This window comes from Epinephelus fuscoguttatus, linkage group LG2 (genome assembly GCF_011397635.1).
Source record: "Epinephelus fuscoguttatus linkage group LG2, E.fuscoguttatus.final_Chr_v1".
NCBI lineage: Eukaryota > Metazoa > Chordata > Actinopteri > Perciformes > Serranidae > Epinephelus > Epinephelus fuscoguttatus.
Window position 1 is genome coordinate 18,341,289 of NC_064753.1, and position 21,475 is coordinate 18,362,763.

Sequence of the window (21,475 nt, forward strand, 5' to 3'; positions counted from 1 at the left end):
GTATCAGGGCCACCAGTAATGCACTACTGTAGCTATCAACAGAAGGGTGCATAAAAACTGCAATCAGAGGGAATCCAGCACCACAGCCAGTGACACTTAAAGACTTGAGCACTTATAAATTTAGATCAGAGTGAAATGTTAGAAATTACTGTTGAATCTCTTTCAACAGGCTCATCAAAAATGTAACATAACCTTTTTATTCTAAGGACATTTTAGTTGCATTATACTGCAAGATGTTCCTACATATTACATTCAATTTTTACTTTTCCAAAAGAAATAACAGCTTCTGTGATTCATGCCGTAGTTAGGGCTACCCTTGCTTAAATGATTGTAAAAAAACTTTGCCAAGTGAAAGGTGGTGGGTTTTTTTTTTTCCACATTCTTTTTTTTATTTTTAAATCATACACATATGAATAAAGAACACAAATTCCTTGTACACAAAATACTGCTATACCAGCATTTTCACATATTCAATAAAACTGCAAAATGGACAAAAACATTCATATGTGTGGGATATATTCTTAAAATATATTATTAATTATTTACATGACGTACCTAAATTAAATAAAAATTAATTGATGATTCTGAAGGCTTTTCATAATCATTTATTTTATAGAGGGTGGAGCAGGCAGCTGTGAAAGACAGCCACATAAAACACAGTGTAGGTACAATTTACGTTATATTATACGGTATATTGCAGTTTATTCCATGTGTTAGATGCACTACAGGAAAATGACTGTTCCTAGTTCAGTTCTGATGAAGGAAATGTGGAGCAACAACCTATTCTGTGTGCAAGTAATGTGTTATGTGAGGTCAGAGTTTAAGGGTGGAATTATTTATATCAAAGCTTTAAAGATGAATAAAATGCTGATCCCACTTCACAGCTAAATGTGACTAGCAGACCTTTAGGTAAAGATGCCAGTGGTGAGTGCTGTAAGGATCACCTCTTATGAACCTTAGGGCTGAGTGGTAGAAAGCATTGTGTAATTTCAATTGAAAGGTGGCAACTTTTCCTTATATAACATCCCCATAATCCAAAACAGTTTAAAATATTGATTCTACAATTATATTTCTATGTAGAAAATGGAAACAAATCTTATTTCTGCACAGAAAGCCAAGCATTGTTCTCAGTTTGGTAATCAGAGTGTCAATATGATGCTTAAACACACTGATATCTGGCTGGACAATAAGTGTTGTGAGACTATATGTTGTTTTGCCATTTGGAATGAAAATTAAAACACTCAGTGTGTGTAGCCTTGGTGAACAGCATCCGTTTGGTTTTGTCTGAGTTGCGCGCTAACCATGTTGCTATATAGTCCAGTAAATCTAACACAAAAATGGGCCCAACCTAGGGGAATTTGCAGTAGTAATGTTTCATAGTTTTTATTGGTCCTTATACTCTCCTGCATCATATATTAAAAGTATACCGTCATAGATTTATTGGAACATGTTCTTTTTCAAGGTCAAAAGCAAAGTTTCAACATTTTACAGTTACATGGTCTAGGTAAAATTATGTTAATATTAGAGGGTCTATGTATGTACACATCTTCAGTAAATCTGGTGTCTTTTCCAAAGTTTTTGGGGCCAATCTTTTCATTAAATCCTGTTTTAACATTCTGATGTATTGTACCTGTGACGACCCAACAACCTTTTTTTGGCCAAATTTTTCACTTGCAGTTTGTGCCACACTCTCCTATTGGTGTCACTGCATCTCAACTGGCTATAAATTCTTCCATCTATATTTAGTATCTATAACGGCATCATTCATGGTAAGTTTGAGAGTTATGTAGGGGACTGTAGTGCAGGGGAAGTGAAGGGTTAGGTTGACATGGAGGTACTGTGTGTGTGAGCTGACTGGTTCTACCAGCAACTTTTCTACACTATTCTATTAACCTATTCTATTAGCATTTTTACTCTTGTTGTCATCATCTTATTTTTTCATTCACTTAAAACAAATTATTTCAATCTAAATAAATGGCAAAAGCAATATGAAATGCTGTGCCTCATGATGATGTGCCAGAAAAAGACATCCTGTACATCTTCGATGGGATGGGACGGGAAACACATACAGGGCAATAGTGGAAACATCTATTTGGTAGGGTCGAAAACATTATGGGGAATAGGTTGTGATCTTGGTACTACGTAAGGTGGCAAATTCTAGTTTGGTATTGTAAAAAAACTCTTCATCTCTAGATGATATTTCAACATAATAACCCTTCTCAAGCGGCAGCTTCGTCACATACAGTACAGGCCAAAAGTTTGGACACACCTTCTCATTCAATGCGTTTTCTTTATTTTCATGACTATTTACATTGTAGATTCTCACTGAAGGCATCAAAACTATGAATGAACACATGTGGAGTTATGTACTTAACAAAAAGGTGAAATAACTGAAAACATGTTTTATATTCTAGTTTCTTCAAAATAGCCACCCTTTGCTCTGATTACTGCTTTGCACACTCTTGGCATTCTCTCCATGAGCTTCAAGAGGTAGTCACCTGAAATGGTTTTCCAACAGACTTGAAGGAGTTCCCAGAGGTGTTTAGCACTTGTTGGCCCCTTTGCCTTCACTCTGCGGTCCAGCTCACCCCAAACCATCTGGATTGGGTTCAGGTCCGGTGACTGTGGAGGCCAGGTCATCTGCCGCAGCACTCCATCACTCTCCTTCTTGGTCAAATAGCCCTTACACAGCCTGGAGGTGTGTTTGGGGTCATTGTCCTGTTGAAAAATAAATGATCGCCCAACTAAACGCAAACCGGATGGGATGGCATGTCGCTGCAGGATGCTGTGGTAGCCATGCTGGTTCAGTGTGCCTTCAATTTTGAATAAATCCCCAACAGTGTCACCAGCAAAACACCCCCACACCATCACACCTCCTCCTCCATGCTTCACAGTGGGAACCAGGCATGTGGAATCCATCCGCTTCACCTTTTCTGCGCCTCACAAAGACACGGCGGTTGGAACCAAAGATCTCAAATTTGGACTCATCAGACCAAAGCACAGATTTCCACTGGTCTAATGTCCATTCCTTGTGTTTCTTGGCCCAAACAAATCTCTTCTGCTTGTTGCCTCTCCTTAGCAGTGGTTTCCTAGCAGCTATTTGACCATGAAGGCCTGATTCGCAGTCTCCTCTTAACAGTTGTTCTAGAGATGGGTCTGCTGCTAGAACTCTGTGTGGCATTTATCTGGTCTCTGATCTGAGCTGCTGTGAACTTGCGATTTCTGAGGCTGGTTACTAGGATGAACTTATCCTCAGAAGCAGAGGTGACTCTTGGTCTTCCTTTCCTGGGTCGGTCCTCATGTGTGCCAGTTTCGTTGTAGCGCTTGATGGTTTTTGCGACTCCACTTGGGGACACATTTAAAGTTTTTGCAATTTTCCTGACTGACTGACCTTCATTTCTTAAAGTAATGATGGCCACTCGTTTTTCTTTAGTTAGCTGATTGGTTCTTGCCATAATATGAATTTTAACAGTTGTCCAATAGGGCTGTCGGCTGTGTATTAACCTGACTTCTGCACAACACAACTGATGGTCCCAACCCCATTGATAAAGCAAGAAATTCCACTAATTAACTCTGATAAGGCACACCTGTGAAGTGGAAACCATTTCAGGTGACTACCTCTTGAAGCTCATCGAGAGAATGCCAAGAGTGTGCAAAGCAGTAATCAGAGCAAAGGGTGGCTATTTTGAAGAAACTAGAATATAAAACATGTTTTCAGTTATTTCACCTTTTTTTTGTTAAGTACATAACTCCACATGTGTTCATTCATAGTTTTGATGCCTTCAGTGAGAATCTACAATGTAAATAGTCATGAAAATAAAGAAAACGCATTGAATGAGAAGGTGTGTCCAAACTTTTGGCCTGTACTGTATATCAACCTTCAATGGCACCAACGGTTAATCCAAACACAGAAAAAGCCATGGTATGTTTAAAGTTTGGTCTCATTTAAGGTCTCAGTCTCAGTGTTGATATGCATCATGGTTTTCATGGACCAACAAATTTGTATGTGCAGAAAATTAAACGATAATATGCTTTATAGCCTAATTTTGCTGACTTTGTTTGGATTAAAAAAAAGGTCATTTTGGGGTAAAGGTAACCCCTACTTGCAGAACAGGTCATATCTGATGGTTATATGTATAAAAACAAAAAAAGAAACATCCTAAAAAAATAATATTTAGATTTAGATTATATATAAATATCATGTTCAGGAGCAGAGATATGCACTTCTTTGTGTGAATCTGTGACACGATGGCCCCAAATTTGAATCCTGATTTTACCTTGATCCTTTAAGTATACACCAATCAGCCAAAACATTAAAACCACTGACAGGTGAAGTGAATAACTTTGATTATTTTGTTCCAATGCATTGTTCTGTTGGTGAAGTTATTCACTTCACCTGTCAGTGGTTTTAATGTTTTGGCTGGGTATACTTTTAATATGTTATCTGGTTGTCCCAAGAGATCACAAAAAACTTTGAATGGTTAATATTGCAGTTTTCCCCAGGTCACACCACACATTGACTGGACTATTTTTCTAGGAACTACATTATTTAGCGTAGGAACATGTTTTGTTGGTGTATTACCACCTCGCGAGCACTAGGGGGCGCAGTTTCCCACGCGGCAGCAGCCCTCTCCGTTTGGCTGAATCATTTCATCCATCGTACCCAGAATGCAAAGTGAGACACCGAAACCTCAGCAGCAGCCTCAAGCTCTCCAGGTTATCATGGCGATAAGAGGCACATCTTCCCCTTGAGTCCCCTGGAGCAGCAACAAAGGATTTCTCCCTCCGCTACATGAACACTTACACACACACACACACACACACACACCCTCCCATGCAGCAGCGCCGAGACCTGCCGGAGTTTTAGCCCTCACTGGAGAAAGGACATAGCGTGTGACCGTCATGGCAGCGTCGGAGCTGTACACAAAGGTAAAACAAGTGTATATTTATGTGTATAGCTAGGTGCTAGCATGTTAGCTGAATAAATGTCACAGTCGCAGAGGTTAGCTTAATGCTAAATGGCTCCAGATTTTAAAGATGCTCTCCGGATAAACATGCTGACAGTTTGATTTTCGCCACGATAACCCGTGGCTTTTTTTAATATCAGACTGGTTTGTGGGTTTAAATGAATGAAAATTATATTCAAAATCACATAAAACATGCTGTTCTGACACGCAGTGTTTTTAGGTGTTTAAATATAGATGTCACTTCAGGCTGTAATGGGTGCAGCTGACAGAAAGCAACGTTAACGGATGCGGCAGCCTGTGTCCCTGCTGTCCTTTACATCGAAGACAAAATTAGCTTTATCAGTATTATTTTGTCATGTATCACCTTGTCTGTCCACCCTAAACAAGATATGTTGTCCTCCCGGGCCTTTATATTGTACACCATCATCCCCCACTGGAGGCTAGGGGGCTGGGATGATGCAAAGGCGGTGCCAGCCATCATGGAGGCTCTGGTTTTCATTTTAAACCATTTGGCGCTAGCTCAAACCTGTACATGGTCTCACGTTAGTGTTTAATTTATTTTATTTTTTTAATATTGGCTGTGTGTCAAGCCTGTGACCCGGCTCTCCTGTGTGCGAGCCGAGTCCTGCAGGTTGGGTACCAGTACTGCTGCGATGCTCGCCGCATCCGGACAGTGTAGCACCCTGTAGCATCCTTTAGCACCCTGTAGCATCCTTTAGCATCCAGGGTGTTTAGACTAGCAGAGGCCCTGCAGCCTCTCTGTAGCTCTGTAGTCTCAGATGCTCAGTGAGGAGAACATGACACTGCTGCTGATGAGGAGGACTCACAAGGTCACAAGTGCTGCTGCTGCATTTCTGTGATTGCAAATGTTAAATAAGATAGGAAATTGTGTGTGTGTGTGTGTGTGTGTGTGTGTGTGTGTGTGTGTGTGTGTGAGGGAGAAGGAGATGAGTCACCCATCCCCCTACTTTGACAGCTGGTGTGTTCAGCTTGAATAAGGTTGTGGTGGTGATGAGGAAACGTGACTGTGTGTGTGTGTGTGTGTGTGTGTGTGTGTGTGTGTTGTGACGACAATCGCTATTGAAATGCCTTTTTATATCTCCACTTAACAGCAGCACTGTAGTGTATTTGTAATTTGAACCTCTTTACTTTCAGTCGGACCTCTGGTGTTGATAGGAGTATGTTCAGGCCTCTGTTGTCTTAAGTGTGTGAGACAAGCTTAGACAAGTGGTCAAAGACAATGTGTTTGAACCAGATGACACAGATTTGAACCCTGTGTCAGCAAATGGACTCTCTGCTGAAATGTTTGAGTCCCTGCCAGCTCCTTGGGGTGCTGATCCTGACCTCAGATATTAAAGGAGAGAGGCAAATATTTAGTGCTTAAATAATTTGATAAATCTGTTTTTTGATCAACAGAAAATTGAGCAGAAACAAGCCATGTTTAAAAGCAAAGCAAATATTCACTGGTTCCACTCTGCTCTGGTTCCCTAAATGTGAATATTTGCTGATTTTCTCATCCTAATCAGTGATAATTCTTCTAATTTTAATAAGTAATTTAAAGGCATACTATGGAAGGATTTTCTTTAAAAAAAAAAAACAATGAATGGACTCATACAAATCAAGTATAATCCCCCTCCTCACTGCTTATGACCCATAGAGCTGCAACAATTAATGGATTAATTACCTCCGCCAAGGAGGTTATGTTTTCGCCGGCGCTGGTCCGTTTGTCTGTTTGTTTGTCTGCAAAATAACTCAAATAGTTCTGAACGGATTTTGATGAAGTTTTCAGGAAAGGTTGATAATGGGACAAGGAACAGATGATAAATTTTTGATGGTGATCGGTTGAAGCGAAGTGGATAAAATAATAAAATGGCGGGAAATCCGAGCTGCTTGGCGGAGGTCTGTGCTCTGAGTGCTTTTCTAGTTGATTAGTTATCAACTATTACATTAATCCACAACTAATTTGATAGTAAATCAGTTGGTTTTAGTATTTTTTTTTTAAGAAAAAAAGGTAAAAATTCTCAAATCCCAGTTTCTTAAATGTGAATATTTTCTGGTTTCTTCATTCCTTTTTGACAATAAACTGAATACTTTTGGGGTGTGGACAAAACAAGACATTTGAGGACGTCATATTTGGCTTTGGGAAACACTGATTAACATTTTTCACCATTTTCTGACATTTTATATACTAATCAACTAATTGATTCATCGATAAAATATTCAAGAGATTATTTTGCGATAAAAAGAAGCGTTAGTTGCAGCCCTACTGACCCACTAGAAGTACGTGATGGTGTATTTATCTGTATAGACCCTGCCCTCTGCCTGTATTTCGTTCTTTTCGTCTTGCTTTCCTGTTTTCAGGACATTCCTGGTCACAGCATGCAGGTGAGGTCGGCACTTTATAAAAAGGTAGGGACCATGTGCCAGACCATGAGAAGCACGCAGCCAAGAGGAAGCTACAAAAATTGAAAACACAGCACCGATAAAATGCAAACATTGCGAGCCAAAACACTAGTCTGGTGTTGGCTTTAATTTTGACTTTCAATGCCAATAATACTGTGTTCAAACAGTAACCAACAGTATGCCTTTAAATTATCTTTGAATTTGGATTGTTGGTCTGACCAAATTTGATTTAAAAATAAATAAATAAATAAATAAATTATTTTGTTTTTTACAATTTTCTGACATGTCATAGATCAAACATGTGAACTCTGGAAGACTAGCTGTGCTTTAGGGTACTGCTATTGGGGATCCTGACAAAAATGAGCTTTTTTTTACGTTCAGTGTCCTGCCAGATGCCTTCTAATTTTCAGGATCTCCTCCCAGCAAACAAGTTAGATTTTTGCTACAGTTAATAATGTGTCTTCGTAGTAGTGATGATGGTATCAGTGAAAACAGTCTAAAACATGTTGGTCGAGCATGCAGTTTTATGTCAGATTGTATTGTAAATTTAGGACAAATAAGGGTTGCTCCCTGCTTTCACTCTCTTTCAGCAAAAGTGATTAATATGTGATGGGTCTGGTTAAATAGCACCTAGGTGAGAAATTACAACCAGTCTAACAAAATACAAGTAGCTTCTGGCCTAAACAGCTCAATTAGTTTCCTTTCTCAGCAGGATTTGGCTTGTAGCTATCCATCAATTTGGCTGTCTTGGTTCATAAGAATCTTGTTGGTTGTTAAGTGGTTTTAATTGCAAAGGAGTGAGGTGAAACTTGTCAGCGTGGCCGGGAAAACACAAAATTAGTTTCTGCTTTGAATGGTACAGTGTGTTTTAGAAGTCTGCTGCTGATGTCAGACCCCTCTCTGTGATTTACTTTTCCAACACAGGGGTGGAAAACACTCTGTTCTTTGTGCGTATGAGTCAGCCTTATAGAAGCCTATTGAGCAGGTTGGATCTGCTTGGTTAACATGCACACATACACACTAATACACATATACACACATTTACAAATACACACACCGCATCAGATTCTGTTCCAATCCACATTTGGCTCCTGACTGACCTGACTGCCAGTAGAGGTGATTCAAAGGTGAAGGCGGACTTTATTGGTTTTAGAGGGAAGAAGCTGCAGTTGTAAGCATTAATTGCATTTATTTAAATGAGACTTAATTCAGTCTATTTTATTTACGTGAGCCACGTAAAGTAAGTAAAACAAATCAGGATGAAAGCCACCAAGAGGTGGTGGATGTGAATGAAACAGTGCTGTGTGACTACAGGCAGAGGTGAAAGAGAGGGAGGATATTCTCATGGAAATGAAAGTGAGGCGACACTCCATTACATGACTCAGAGATGGAAAGGCTATTCAGCGCACACCCTAGAGTTTCAAAAATACATACTGCATTTGCAGGAGTGTTGTGCTGTAACACACCTAGTGCATGTGCCTTATTTTTAGCATTACTAGACTCAGCATTGATTTATGATACTAAATTGAGAAGAAAGCTATTGTCTCTGCAGATTTTCTTTTTCACAACAAGCTTAACGTGTAGAAGATACAGAGCTGTAGGGCGCATTGCCTGTGATGGCAGTTCAGACAGCCTTGATTTGTCTGTATCAGTGAGTTTACTGTAGCTAGGCCTGTGGCTGGCTGTCAATCAGCAGCAGGAGCTACAGTGAGGCAGTAATAAACAACGCTCACCACATTCAGGATGATTGTTTTTGTTTTGTTGCCCTCTGGTCAGCCACGGTAAGACACAGGACACACAAGAAGAAGTAGTCTGCTTATGGAAAACTGAGCCTTCCTGATCTTTTATGTAAAAGTTGACCCTATCTGTGTCGTTATCTGGGTTTTTCAAAAGACATGCCTACTCAGCTCAAAAAGTGGCGGACGGTTAAAGCGCTGGTAATAATAATAACTGAAAGTGCTAGTTTGGATTTTTTAAAGTGGGGTTGTATGAGGTGCTTATCCATAGTCAGTGCATCAACATGCTCCCATTTTAGAGAAGCAGGCAGGTATACTGACAGGGAAGTTAAGCAGTGTACTGCTGTGAAGGGGGGCAACAGCAAAGCATATTCTAGCCACATTTAAAGGACTACTTAATGAATAAATACCACTAAAAGTGGACACTATATTTAGAATATCCCCACGGCTTTACCTCGATGTCAGACAGCCCTCTCAGATGTGAAATGAAGCTGTCATATCACTCTCTTCAAAGCCACCGGACTCTTCAGACAAATACAGTTATTTTACGTAGCAGAACATGGGAGTTGCTTATCTAACACTGTCTCACTTGTTTAGCTGGTTTGTGTTATTGTGTGACTCTCCGACCCAAACTAACATGTTGTCCACAGCAGCACATTGCTTAGCTCCATGCTAGTTAGGAACACTACTGGGAAACTACAGAATGATATAAAAACCTTAAAAAAGAAACAACAAAATGATAGACCCACCCTTTAAAAGAGAGTGCCAGAAAGCTTTTATATTACTCACCTATTACTTGAGGAGACACTGGAGAAAGTAGAAGTGGGAACTATAGGTTAAGTCAACATACATTAATGCTATAATGATTTATTGCCCATGAGCATGACTCTATTACAACACATGTACTTTTAAATGATGTGATTATATTTGAAGAGAATTACCTTCATTACATCAGGATCTTTGGGCCACTGATCAGGAAACCATGTGATATACAGTCTTATAAACCGTGCAGAGTTTTTACTTCTTTAACTCACAACACACAACCAACGACACACACACACTAATGGTACACATGTGCCATCAATCATTTGTCAGACTGGAAAAAGGCTCAACCAAACTTGAAATGCTGTTGGCATAGGAAAGAAACACCTCTGCATCAGAATCTGAACAAAGTGTGGTGCAGTATGGTGCTATCTTCCTGTCTGACCAACTGGATCCCAAAAGAGGTACAGGCGATACAGGGATGGGAGCCTTCAGGGTAAATTCAGGACTGAATCATATTGGTCAGAAAACAGCGGTGGAGTGAAACTTTGGAAACTTTGGCCACACACCACTCAGTGATGTGAGGGAGTGAGTGTTGTCATGAATAGCTGATGGAAAGGAAAACACCTGCTGGTTACATCACTTGTTGGGATGTTTCTAAAAGCACAGCATGCATGATGTTTCTAGAGCAGTGCAGCAGTGGTTTTCTGTGCTTAGGTGTACATTAAATGTACACCACCTTAGATTTATACCTGTTCCTAATTTTTAGCCCTGACTGCTCTAAGGGTAGCAAGTTAGTCAGTCGGTCAGTCCACTGCTTTGATCAAGACTGAAATATCTAAACAAACCAGATGGAGTGCTGGGAATTTGGTACAGGTATTAATAGTGCCCAGAGGATGAGTCCTACTGACTTTGGTGATGTCTTGACTTTTAAGTAGTTATTTGATGCTATAAAAAGGGGGTCTGATGTCATGATTGACAGCTGGGTGTAACAATCGATGTGCTCGCTATCAATGACACTGCTGGTGATGGGTGGGACGGTGGGAACTCTATGCTGCCAAATGATATCACCAATGCAAGATGGCAGCCACTGTATCCTGGATATTTTGGCTTCATTTTTGTATAGTCAGAGGAAGTGGAGACTTCTTGTCCGTTTTCATAGACAGTCTATGATGCCACCATAAAGTTGTGGTTTTGAGTGACATATTTCAGCAACCTTTGATATCTGTATACGTTTCATATTACACCGTAGTAGTTTATAGAAATATGTCATGGAACAGGACAGTCACGCTTTGTGTGCTGTATAGGTGTTTACCTCACTGCATCAGGCGGCGAAATTTTACATGATCTCATGCCAGTGGTTTATTTTTTTCTCCCCAGCTCTATTTGAGAGCATGTGCATTAGATTACTGAGATAACCTGGTTAAAGTAATTGTGCAGTCATGTTATATATGCCCTGGCATGTAGTCATTGCAGTCCTGTCCAACACAGAAAAACACACGATGAGAAGATGCAGACAGCGGGCTAAATAGTAATTCTGACAATTATGTTCAGTGTGATGAGGCAGCAATTATTTCTTGTGATTTGAGGAACAAACCTTTAGCATCTTGTGTCAACTGTTTTTGTATTCAGTCTATATCCTTAGGTAAATTAAATGTCTTCAGTTCAGAAACTACAATTTAGATTAATATTTGGATGCTAATTAAATGTGCTCTTCTACATTAAGAGGACACTTTTAATCCAGCATATAGGAACAAGACTCAGGTTGACTGTTCGTCTGTCAGACAGTTGTTATTTGTCATGTCAGTGGTTTGTGGTAAAGTCCTGTTTTCTCCCTCTGAGATTCTGTCTGCCTCCCAACTCATGTGATCGAGAAACGAAGCTGGGATGTTTGATAGACAGCAGGGATGGCCTGTTATCTGTCACAGGGCAAGGAACTTTGGGGGATGTCGGTGAACGCTGCTTGTGTTTGCAGACACACTGGGAAGGTTTTATCCACCATCAGCTAGCGTCTGGTCTTGTGGTGCGTGTGGCTGGAGGCATCCAGAAAACCAGCAGACTCACAGCATGAGCTAGAAACTTGATGAAGAGACAAGATGAACCGGGAGTTGGAGTATATGTTCGTCGAAGTAAGTTTTTGCTTCTTTATCTCATCCCTCCATTCAGTGACTACGTAGATTTCTTAACAAAAAAGATCTTGTGAAATTCTTAAAGATGGACTTGAAATTAAATTAAAACATCTGATCTGTTGAAAGAGATGCTGCTCTCTTGGTTTAGCTGAATGTGGGTCTTTGATAAGTGATCTGTAAACTCTTGTCTTGAATTTGGAATATTGCCTCTTTAATGTGCAACATGGAGCCCCACTCCTGACACACCCTTGTTCTGTAGAAAATAGTTGTATCAGTGAAATCAGCAGGGCAGTCATAACAAATCAGATTTTAGCCTGAGCTGTGTTTTGGTGTCTGAATAACAGCTAAAACTTTGTTTCAGATCAAAGTGTAACCACTGGACAGTTTGTCCCAATCGTTCTAGATACAGGGCTGCATATCTGACTCACCAGGCTAGGACACAATCTAGTTGACTTGACAGAGAAGCAACATGTTCTTCATTTCAATGATATTTGGGCAGTGTGTTCGTATCCTTTACACCCACAGGTCATATAGATACTTTTCCACAGATATCTGTTTGCTGTAGCATGTGGTACGTAGCAGCAAACAGAGGACATTTTTAGAAAACCAAGAAAGTAGTGTCTCTGAAGAGCTGCTTCGCTTAGCATGTCTCGTTTTATTGATTGTTTCCTGATGAGTTGAACGAGACTATTCAGGCTCATTGTCTGGTAGAAACATAAGACAAAAGCACAATTGTGCACTGACTCTCCTACCCTGACTTAACACACAGAAGTGAGCTACACTACTCCAAGAGTCAGCGCTGACCAAACTAATGAGATTAGATACTGGGCATCGTCACAGCTTCTTAGTAAGAGACCCTGATCTTTGGCAATCACCGGACTTTGGCATGCTAGTTGTGCCAAGATCCTAGTCAGGGAACATCATCGGGTATAGTGAGACTAGCACAGTTTCTTCCCCAACCAAGCTCTCCACCAGCACTGAGGTCTTTGTATCTTGACGTCATGCTGGGTCTGCCCAGCTGAGCAGAAAAACAGCAGATTCTCACATGAGTGGCATCATGTGACGAGGCCTCTGCAGTCTGGGACTCCATTGACGGCTTTACTGAGAATATGTGCAAAACACTTTTCGCATACCACTGCAGCTGTCTAAGTAGTCTCTGCCTGACTGTGCTGTAACAATGCTTTCACGTTTTAATCTATTTTCTACTTTATTTGCCCTTATTATTGTCCTAGATTATTTTACTAAGAAGAGTTACTTTTTATTACTAAAAGTAACTTAGTTACTAAAATTTATTTATTTTAATGTTAGTGGTCTGATAGGCATTTATTTATGTTCAGACTGCAAGAAAAAGTGGCCCAAATCTGACTCTTTTGCTCATATGTGACTCAGATAAATCACCTAAATCACTGACCTCAGTCTGAACAGTCACAATGGAATTCATACGATATTTTTGCGTCATTCTAGACCAACATTTCTCACAATTCTGGCAGAAGTCACTGTAAATTCAAACATAGAAGCAGTTTCAGGATGTCAACGGAAGTCGCTCATCACATCCGGACATTTTGGATGAAATGTGTTTCAGTGAAGCCATTGACGTCACGATCCTACCACTCAGGCTCTGACTCAGCATCCACACACACCTCCGTACAGACGTAGCAGCCATTGCTCTACAAAGAGCCATTTTCAAGAATTTGGCTGTCTTTCTCCTCATCCTCGGTGTCATGTGCTCAAGAATTTGCTGGCTTTCACTGTATGTCAATTTATAAATGAAACCATGAACACTTACTCCAGTGGCCTCCTGTTTGTTACTGTACAACAGCATGCTGCCTGTAATGTTTTGTTATAGTTCCTTTGCCGGTTAGCTTAGTACCATGAAAAGTTCACACTAGAAAACTCTGAGCGATGACTCCAAATTGAGCACCAAGGCTTGCAGTGTCAGTGTAACCTAAAGGCCCTGGTGGTGTGAGTGTAAGCAGAAGAAAACAGTGGGAGGGTTCAGAGGAGTCACAGCAGGCCAGAGTGAAAGCTCAGAGCTCAGTGTTAGCAAGGTGAAGTCCGTCTAATCTGCTGTTGACTTTGTGCAGATTTGTAAACACTTGTCATGGATGCCCCGCCCTGTAGTTATAGCCCTATATCCCACAGGCACGCACTCACACACACATACAGTACTTGCACGTAAACTGCACACACACTCTCCCAATGCCCCAATTTCTGTGACCTCCAAACCTCAGTCCTTCCCTAATATCCTTGCAGAGGTGTTGCAGTAGAGTCAAGAGCAAAGGGAGGTTACATTTACACCTGATCCACAGAAATTTGCTAGCTTAAATGTTAAAAACAGCATGACTGGTCACCTTTCTTTATATTAAGAGATTAATATTAGATGAAATCGGTTTAATCAAGTGTCTATTAATGTGAACACAATCATACATGTGTTTCTGCCATGGTTCAAGGAGACAAGTAGAAGCTTTGTCATCCTGTTAGCAGCACAGCAGCAACCTGTAGCCATATGTGAATGTAATTAAATCTCGGTGTAGTTGACTTGAATAAGATTAGCCGGTGTTGCATTAGCCTGATCAGGTCCTGATCCTTTGTCTCAGTTAAACCAGGATTAGCATCAGCCCAGCCTTGTACCTTCAAGAGCAGCCTTACCCTACTTTGAAGTGACCTGCTGTCGGTCGCTGTGAGGGAAAGTGTGGACTAGTTAATTATTCGATATAAAAGAAAATGTGTCATTAAATAATTGATGTGTCAGAAAACCAGCACACTGACACGAGAACACTGATGGTGATAAATAATTGTTGTCCTCCAATATGATCTTTACTGTAGTGAATTGGTAAATAGTGCACTGTGTGGAAATGACTTATTACTGGAGAACTGGTATCATATCTGGGAGATACTATGGTATGCATTGCTTTTTATTCAGACTGGTATTAAAAAGTAATTGTGTAATAATCTTGAGAGGCAGGTTTCAGGCAGAGGCAGGTTTCAGGCTAAATGTGTAGTACACAGCTACAGTATTTGTGGAAAGAGAGAGACTTTGATCATGAAGCCCAGTGTTACTGTAAAATTCTCTGGTTTATCAGCAAAGTGTTTAAACTACACTGCAGACAGACCTGTGACAAACACAGTGATGGCAAACTCATGAACAGGTCCAACACAGTTTGAATGTTCATCGTCAGGTCCAAGTTAAATAAAGTTACAGTAGGTCTGGTGTGTGAAATGTCTGTATCAGCCAAGCGGCAGCCTCCAGGGCTGAAAAATGAAACCATCACAGAAGTGCCAAAAGCTGCAGTTCTTTGAATGACCACTTGAGCCTTGTTTCAGAAGCAAGTCAGTCCCTATAGATCTCCATGTTAAAATGCCCAGCTTTACAGCAGACATAAACATGTTTACAGCCTGATGCAAAATGCAGTTTTAGTCTCTGTAGCTAATTTCAATTTTACGACGTTTTCACAACTGTGTGGGGGTTGAATTATTATATCACTCATCCGTTTACATTTTATTAAGGCTTAAAGTTATGCAGATTAATGGATGGGCCACTTGAGTGACAGGCTATATGCAAGGGTATCTTTAACCGCTGTATCTTTAACCGCCTAGAAAAGGCGAGGTAGGGAGCAGTGGTGCTACTCTTGTCTTATGTCTTATGCCAGCTTTCAAGAGCATGGCAGCAGTTTGCGTCTGAGGTTGCTAGGTAACCTTAACAAGCACCGTGTCACAGCCTATTTACCTGAAAACCTGAGTGCAGAGCTGATCTTCTTCCAGGCGCTGTTTGTGAATAGGCCTCTTGTCCACGGCACAGATGTAAATCTCTGGTAGCCCTGCACTTAAATGATCATCTGCTCCATATATTTATCACAGGCTGATATTTACAGAAAAAGGGAAAGATGTCTGACGGCTATGATTGGTTATTCCCCGTCACATAACCTGTGGTGCGCGCTGCTGTGTTGTGTTCTAAAAGTTGAACTCTGTTTATCTCAGGGCGTAGCTGTCGTACCCTGAAAGATAGGCGCTTGGAATACATGCGCGCCAAGATGGTGTTGCTCTGGCATTTGAGCGTTCCTACTATCTACATTAAAAACAATAACTTTAAGGGTGCAAAAAACACAGCATGTGTACAGCCCCTTAGTCAGAACCTCCCCTCACTCCACCACAGCTCTAACCTCTTGTCCAAATTTTGTCAGTTGTGGCTCCAAAAAAACAAACAAGATGGTGACAGCCGAAATTCCTGAACTCCAGGCTTTAAAACAGTAGTCCGCAAATCAATGGGTGATGTCTAGGGCTGTAACGGTACATGTATTTGTGTCGAACCGTTCGGTACGCGACTTTCGGTTTGGCACGACCCTGTACCGAATTATTGGGCGCAGGATATTATTTTATTTTATTTTATTTTGTTTTATTTTAATTCCGTTTTTGAGAGCCGAACCATTTAAAATATCTAGTTCCCCGATGGTCATAATTGAGTGACGGACCGAGTCCGACCATAAATCTCCGCTTTCACTTTGTGCAGCGCATTCTCGCTTTTTTTTTTTTTTTTGGATATATAATCTCTTTATTTCCTTTGAGCAATATACTGTTTAAATAGAATGCACACATTTTCAGGAATGACTAGAATGACTTTGTTCTCTGTTTGAGTTACCACGCTGGTGGGAGTTCACTTCCTGGAGAGGCGTAAGGCTAAGGGCAGACAGCTCCTAAATACTGTGGCCACCTAATCAGACCATACTATCACCTGCCATGTCAGAGGGGGGGGTGTGTGTAGTTAGTTTTTCTTTTTTTCTTTTTTTTTCTTTTTTTTTTTATTGTGCAATATGACGTTACAGTGACAGTGGCATTCTCGCGTTTTGACATGGCAAGTGAGCCTGACGAACCTGAAGACCCACCCGCAAACCTTAAGTCCTCCGTTTGGGAACACTTTGGTTTCAAGGTAAAATAAGAAGATGGAAATAAACAAGCGGACAAGACAAAAGCAGTGTGCCGACACTGCAGAACAGCGGTCGGGTATGTACTTGGAAACATGTCTGACATGCTAACGCATCTAAAGCGACACCACCCGAGTTTGAACGTTAACCGGCACGACTAGAAAAAGCAATCTGGTGCAAACTACGATATTGTCGTCCTTTAAAAAAGAGCGTTTCCCTGACCCTGGCGCTAAAGAAATAATCAACGGCATTGGTTGAGTGAAATTGTTTAAGCTGCACTTTAGATACAAGCATGTTTTGTTTACTGCACTTTAACAAAGTGGGAAAGCTAAGTAAGTTCCTAGTAAAACTGAATCTGAGCAGGCTTTAAAGCTGACCAGCTGCACTATACTTTTTATTTTAATTGAGTAAAACTGTTAAAGCAGAAATGTGTATTTATATTTTTCATTCAGAAAATGTGTTAAAAAAACAGCAGGATTTTATTTTGCACTTTTATATTTCTATTTTCATTCAAACAATGTGAAAAAGCAGGATTTTATATATATTTGTTTCATTCAAAAATTGTGTAAAAAGAGTTAACTGTTGTGGTGGTATGTTTTAATAAGGTTACCAATAAGTAAAAGATATTTAATGGTTGTCTATTTTTTTCATTACTGTACTGAAAAAAACCGAACCGTGACTTGTGTACTGAGGTACGTACCGAACCGAGACTTTTGTGTACCGTTACACCCCTAGTGATATCATGATAGCCACATCCCTGATTTTATACAGGCTGTGGTATTGTCACAGCGCTGCTGCATTTTTGTAAAAGAAATCTGATGCCCAGGCGCCTTCTCATCGTCACACAGTAAATTAACTACTACCAAGTAGAATAGAGATTGTTTCTGTGCAATCACTTCACCTCACACGCAAACACTCATTTTAAACAAGCAAACATCTCTGTCTCTCACACATGCAGTGCAAAGCTGTATAGCACGGGTGCTGCAGCAGTAATGTCTTTCATCGCACAGAGCGATGTTTGCATAGCACATGCAACATATGTGTTGCCCTTTACAGCCCTGGTACATGAGGCATAATCTGTGAAAAAAATCATGTTCTTCCGCCTCTTCATAGTGTTTTTAACGGCATTACCAGAAATTAACGAAAACCAGCAATCAGAGCTGAGGAGTCTCTAACGCACTTGTCAATCATTGCTCGTGAACTAAAAATTTGTGGCCCAGCCGCCATGTTGGAAACTGTTGAGCTGAAATGGAGCACCGCCCAACACTGAGAGCAAACATTCTCATTTTACAGCTAAACAGTGCACTAAAATATTTTTCTGGAAACATTTGAGGTGAGAAATAGGCCATGCGGTACCAGAATCTTGATTCATATTTGATCAGCACCGCCCAGTTTAACAGTTTGACTGACCAATTAACGAGCAGCTCACGAGCGGTGAATGGTATATTTCATCAGACTGACAGCTGTGTAAGAGACTTCTCGGCTCTGATTGTTTTATTCCAACAGGCACAGTAGATTCTAGCAAATGCCATTAGAGACAGTGGGAGGAGGAGGAGAAACATGATTTTTTCACACACTGTCTCACGTAATACTGTGTGAATATGGTGACAGTTTCAGCAAATAAAGGAAAAAGTTATTTTCATAAAAGTTACCAACTGTGTAATCGTATGCTTTCAGAATCTGTGTTGTGCGATTGTTTCTGTATTGTCTTGTCTTGTATGTGGAGCCATATCAAAGAAGATTTTCTGTTAGGACAGACAAAGTTTTCTGAATCTGAATCTGGATGCAGGATCACACTGAATACATTGAACATGTCACCATCCATTTCAGATGAGAGCATCTGCTGCAGACAGGGTGCAGATGGAGGAAGGTGTTGTATTGTTCGTATTCTAATTCTAATGCGTTGAACACAATTCAGCTGACATTTTCTACTTGTCTTGTTTTAAGCTCCGAACCCATCTTGCATTTTGTACATTTAAAAGCATAATTTATTACACAGAGGGCATGTGACCCTCACATCAGTGTGACCACACCCAGTGCCCTGAGGTACAGATTTTACCCCAGAATTACAGAGCTATAAACACAAGTTAGCAGCTTGAGTTCGTAGATAGCGTGTGTACACTCATGCAAGTGGCATTCTGTATGTGGGACGAGCTCAACGCAGAAGCAGTTTAGTCACGTGATTTATGACATCAGAGATGCTCTGACGTCTGTGGTCCTTTTTTGTCATCCTCTCTCCTCTTCATCTTCATCTGCCGCCCATAACTCACCAGCCTGACTATCATCCGTCCCTCTGTAAGGCAGACAGAGAGGCTGCACTCTGACTCATCACATTTCTCTCCGGCTTTTAGATGCTCCTCTTTCCCAGCTTGTGTTTCATTGTGGAGGATTATGTCCTTGAATCATGTAAATGTGTGTGTGTGTGTGTATGTGTGTGTGTGTGTGTGTGTGTGTGTGTGGTTGAGTTTCATCCTTCATCTCTCCTCTGTTTCCTGAACCCAGGGGAATTTGTTGGTCTATAAATATGATTCATAGCCTCAGCTGCTACATTATATTGCTGTCTGTCTTTCCGTCCCACACTCAGGTACACATACTTGTAAGTGTGTGTTTTGGTCTAACAGGAAAGAGAAAGATAAGAAATGTACAGACTGGCAGCGTTATTCAGGATAATCAAGCTTGACACCTACTGAGGAGTGAAACAGGTGTCTGCGTGTATGTGTGCGTGTGAGCGGATGATTGTGAGGATCAGGAAGTGTTCTCAGTAGCGCAGTGATGTCTCTGTGAGGTGTGATGCTGCTCAAAACTCACTGATGCTATTTTTAGCCTCAGTCCTCCTCCTCTCCTCCCTCTTTCCCTCTTTCCCTCCATGTCTCTCTACCTCTCATCCTCTCTCTCCGTTGCTAGGAGGCTGGCTGCTGGGACAGTAGCCTTTGGGGACCAAAAAGGTGACACAACTAAAAAAAATGGTAGAATGGGAAGAGCAATAGAGAGAGGCAGGCAAAGATGTTATATCTGCCTATAATTCTGCATTTAACAGCGCTTCCCCCATTTTGTTTCTCCTATAAATAGCTTTAAGGTCCATTTTCCAAAAGTGTAGCAGACGTATTTCATATCTTAAGAAACTTCGGGAAACCCACTACGTTTTGAAATAAATATTTGCTTGTTTGAACAATGTTGGCTTCACAGCAGGAGATCGTAATGATTAAAAATAGTGGTCTAAAGGTGGTTTAAAAGGCCATGAATAATAAATGAAAACTGGGAGCAACAAAATGGATTTCCTGAGTAGTATAATAATGTGCAATTTTTTTTATTTTGTTTAGTGTCAGTTAGGTTTGCATATTGTAAGCACTTTTCTCGATCGATCACTGGTAACATTAACAATCAGTTAATCATGATTTACTTCTTTAACTTAGAATTCATATAAAACAATATTTTGTTTCCTCAATCAAAGCTCACAGCAACATATTGCTTATTCTCTGACAGAATTGCATGGCCTGTGAAAAATATTAAAGCTCAGAGGCCCAGAGTTTTAAAATATGTGGCGTGGTGGCACAGTGGTTAGCATTGTCACCTCACAGAAAGAAGGTTCCTGATTCAAACCCCGGGGTGGGGGAGCCCTTCTGTGCCGAGTTTGCATGTTCTCCCTGTGGCAGTGTGGGGTTTCTCCGGGTACTCTTTTTTTCTTCCACAGTCCAAAGACATGCAGGTTAATTGGTGACTCTAAATTGTCCGTAGGTATGAATGTGAGCGTGAATGGTTGTCTGCACAGCTGAAAGTGATAGCAGCTCTGATAAATTTGTCAGTTTTGGCAGGCAGATGTTGCACTGCCAACATTTCAGAGCATTGTCACAGAAGGTATATAGACTGTTCAATGAGATAATTGTACCAATAAATATGTCAGTGTTAAAGAGACAGTCGGTATTGCTGTTGCAGGTTCTTTATTGGCACATTAAACAGCTTATTGCAGAAATTGTCCTGAATTTTAATGTTGATTCATTGGTTTTTCCTTTAAACATTATAAGTGGGGAGACAAAGGATGTCTCTAACTAGGAGTAAGAAGGATGTTTGAGCTCACAGGTATCTCAGTTGTGAGTGTTTGTATCAAACAGATGTGAGGCTGTGATGTGTGGTTTGGTCAGACTGGTTGTTTGTGAAGGTGTCTCCCTTTTAGCTGCTGTTTGATTCAGCACACACATATGGACACATACTCTGTGTCTCTCTCTCCGTCTGTCTCAGTGCATGCTTTTCCTCTTCTTGATTTGGCTCAACACAGCACTCAGCTCTCTTTCTGAGAACCACATGCACACAGTAGAGCTTGACAGAAAAATTAGCTAATACCGGACGATTTATCAGCTGGTATTAGCTTATTGCAGATACATTCGTATCAGGGTATGTGCCAGCAGGTGATTTAGAAAGAGTATAGTCATTACACAGTCCAGCAGGGCACTACCAAGTTCATTTTTTAACTGTAAAATGTCAGTATATACTGTATATTGTCACAGTTGACCCTTCCTAAGTCCCGCCCCTTTTTCACTGTCTGCTCCAATAACAGTTGAGCA

General features: G+C 40.7%; 1 protein-coding gene and 1 pseudogene across 7 annotated transcripts in view; one reads left to right on the forward strand and one right to left on the reverse strand.

Moving 5' to 3' along the window:
* Window positions 1-610: 610 nt before the first annotated feature.
* Window positions 611-3,564, reverse strand: LOC125880087 (uncharacterized; annotated as a pseudogene).
* A 1,066-nt stretch (window positions 3,565-4,630) lies between these two features.
* Window positions 4,631-21,475, forward strand: part of myo5aa (myosin VAa) — a 79,484-nt gene continuing 62,639 nt past the window's right edge. For 6 of the 7 annotated variants that reach the window (XM_049593698.1, XM_049593707.1, XM_049593724.1 and 3 more), the window contains exon 1: window positions 11,838-11,997. In XM_049593698.1, coding sequence (XP_049449655.1) covers window positions 11,965-11,997 — 33 coding nt within the window. In that variant the 5' untranslated portion in view covers window positions 11,838-11,964. Of the gene's footprint in view, window positions 4,930-11,837; window positions 11,998-21,475 lie in introns of those variants that run through there. The other variant, XM_049593716.1, reaches the window with a different exon arrangement.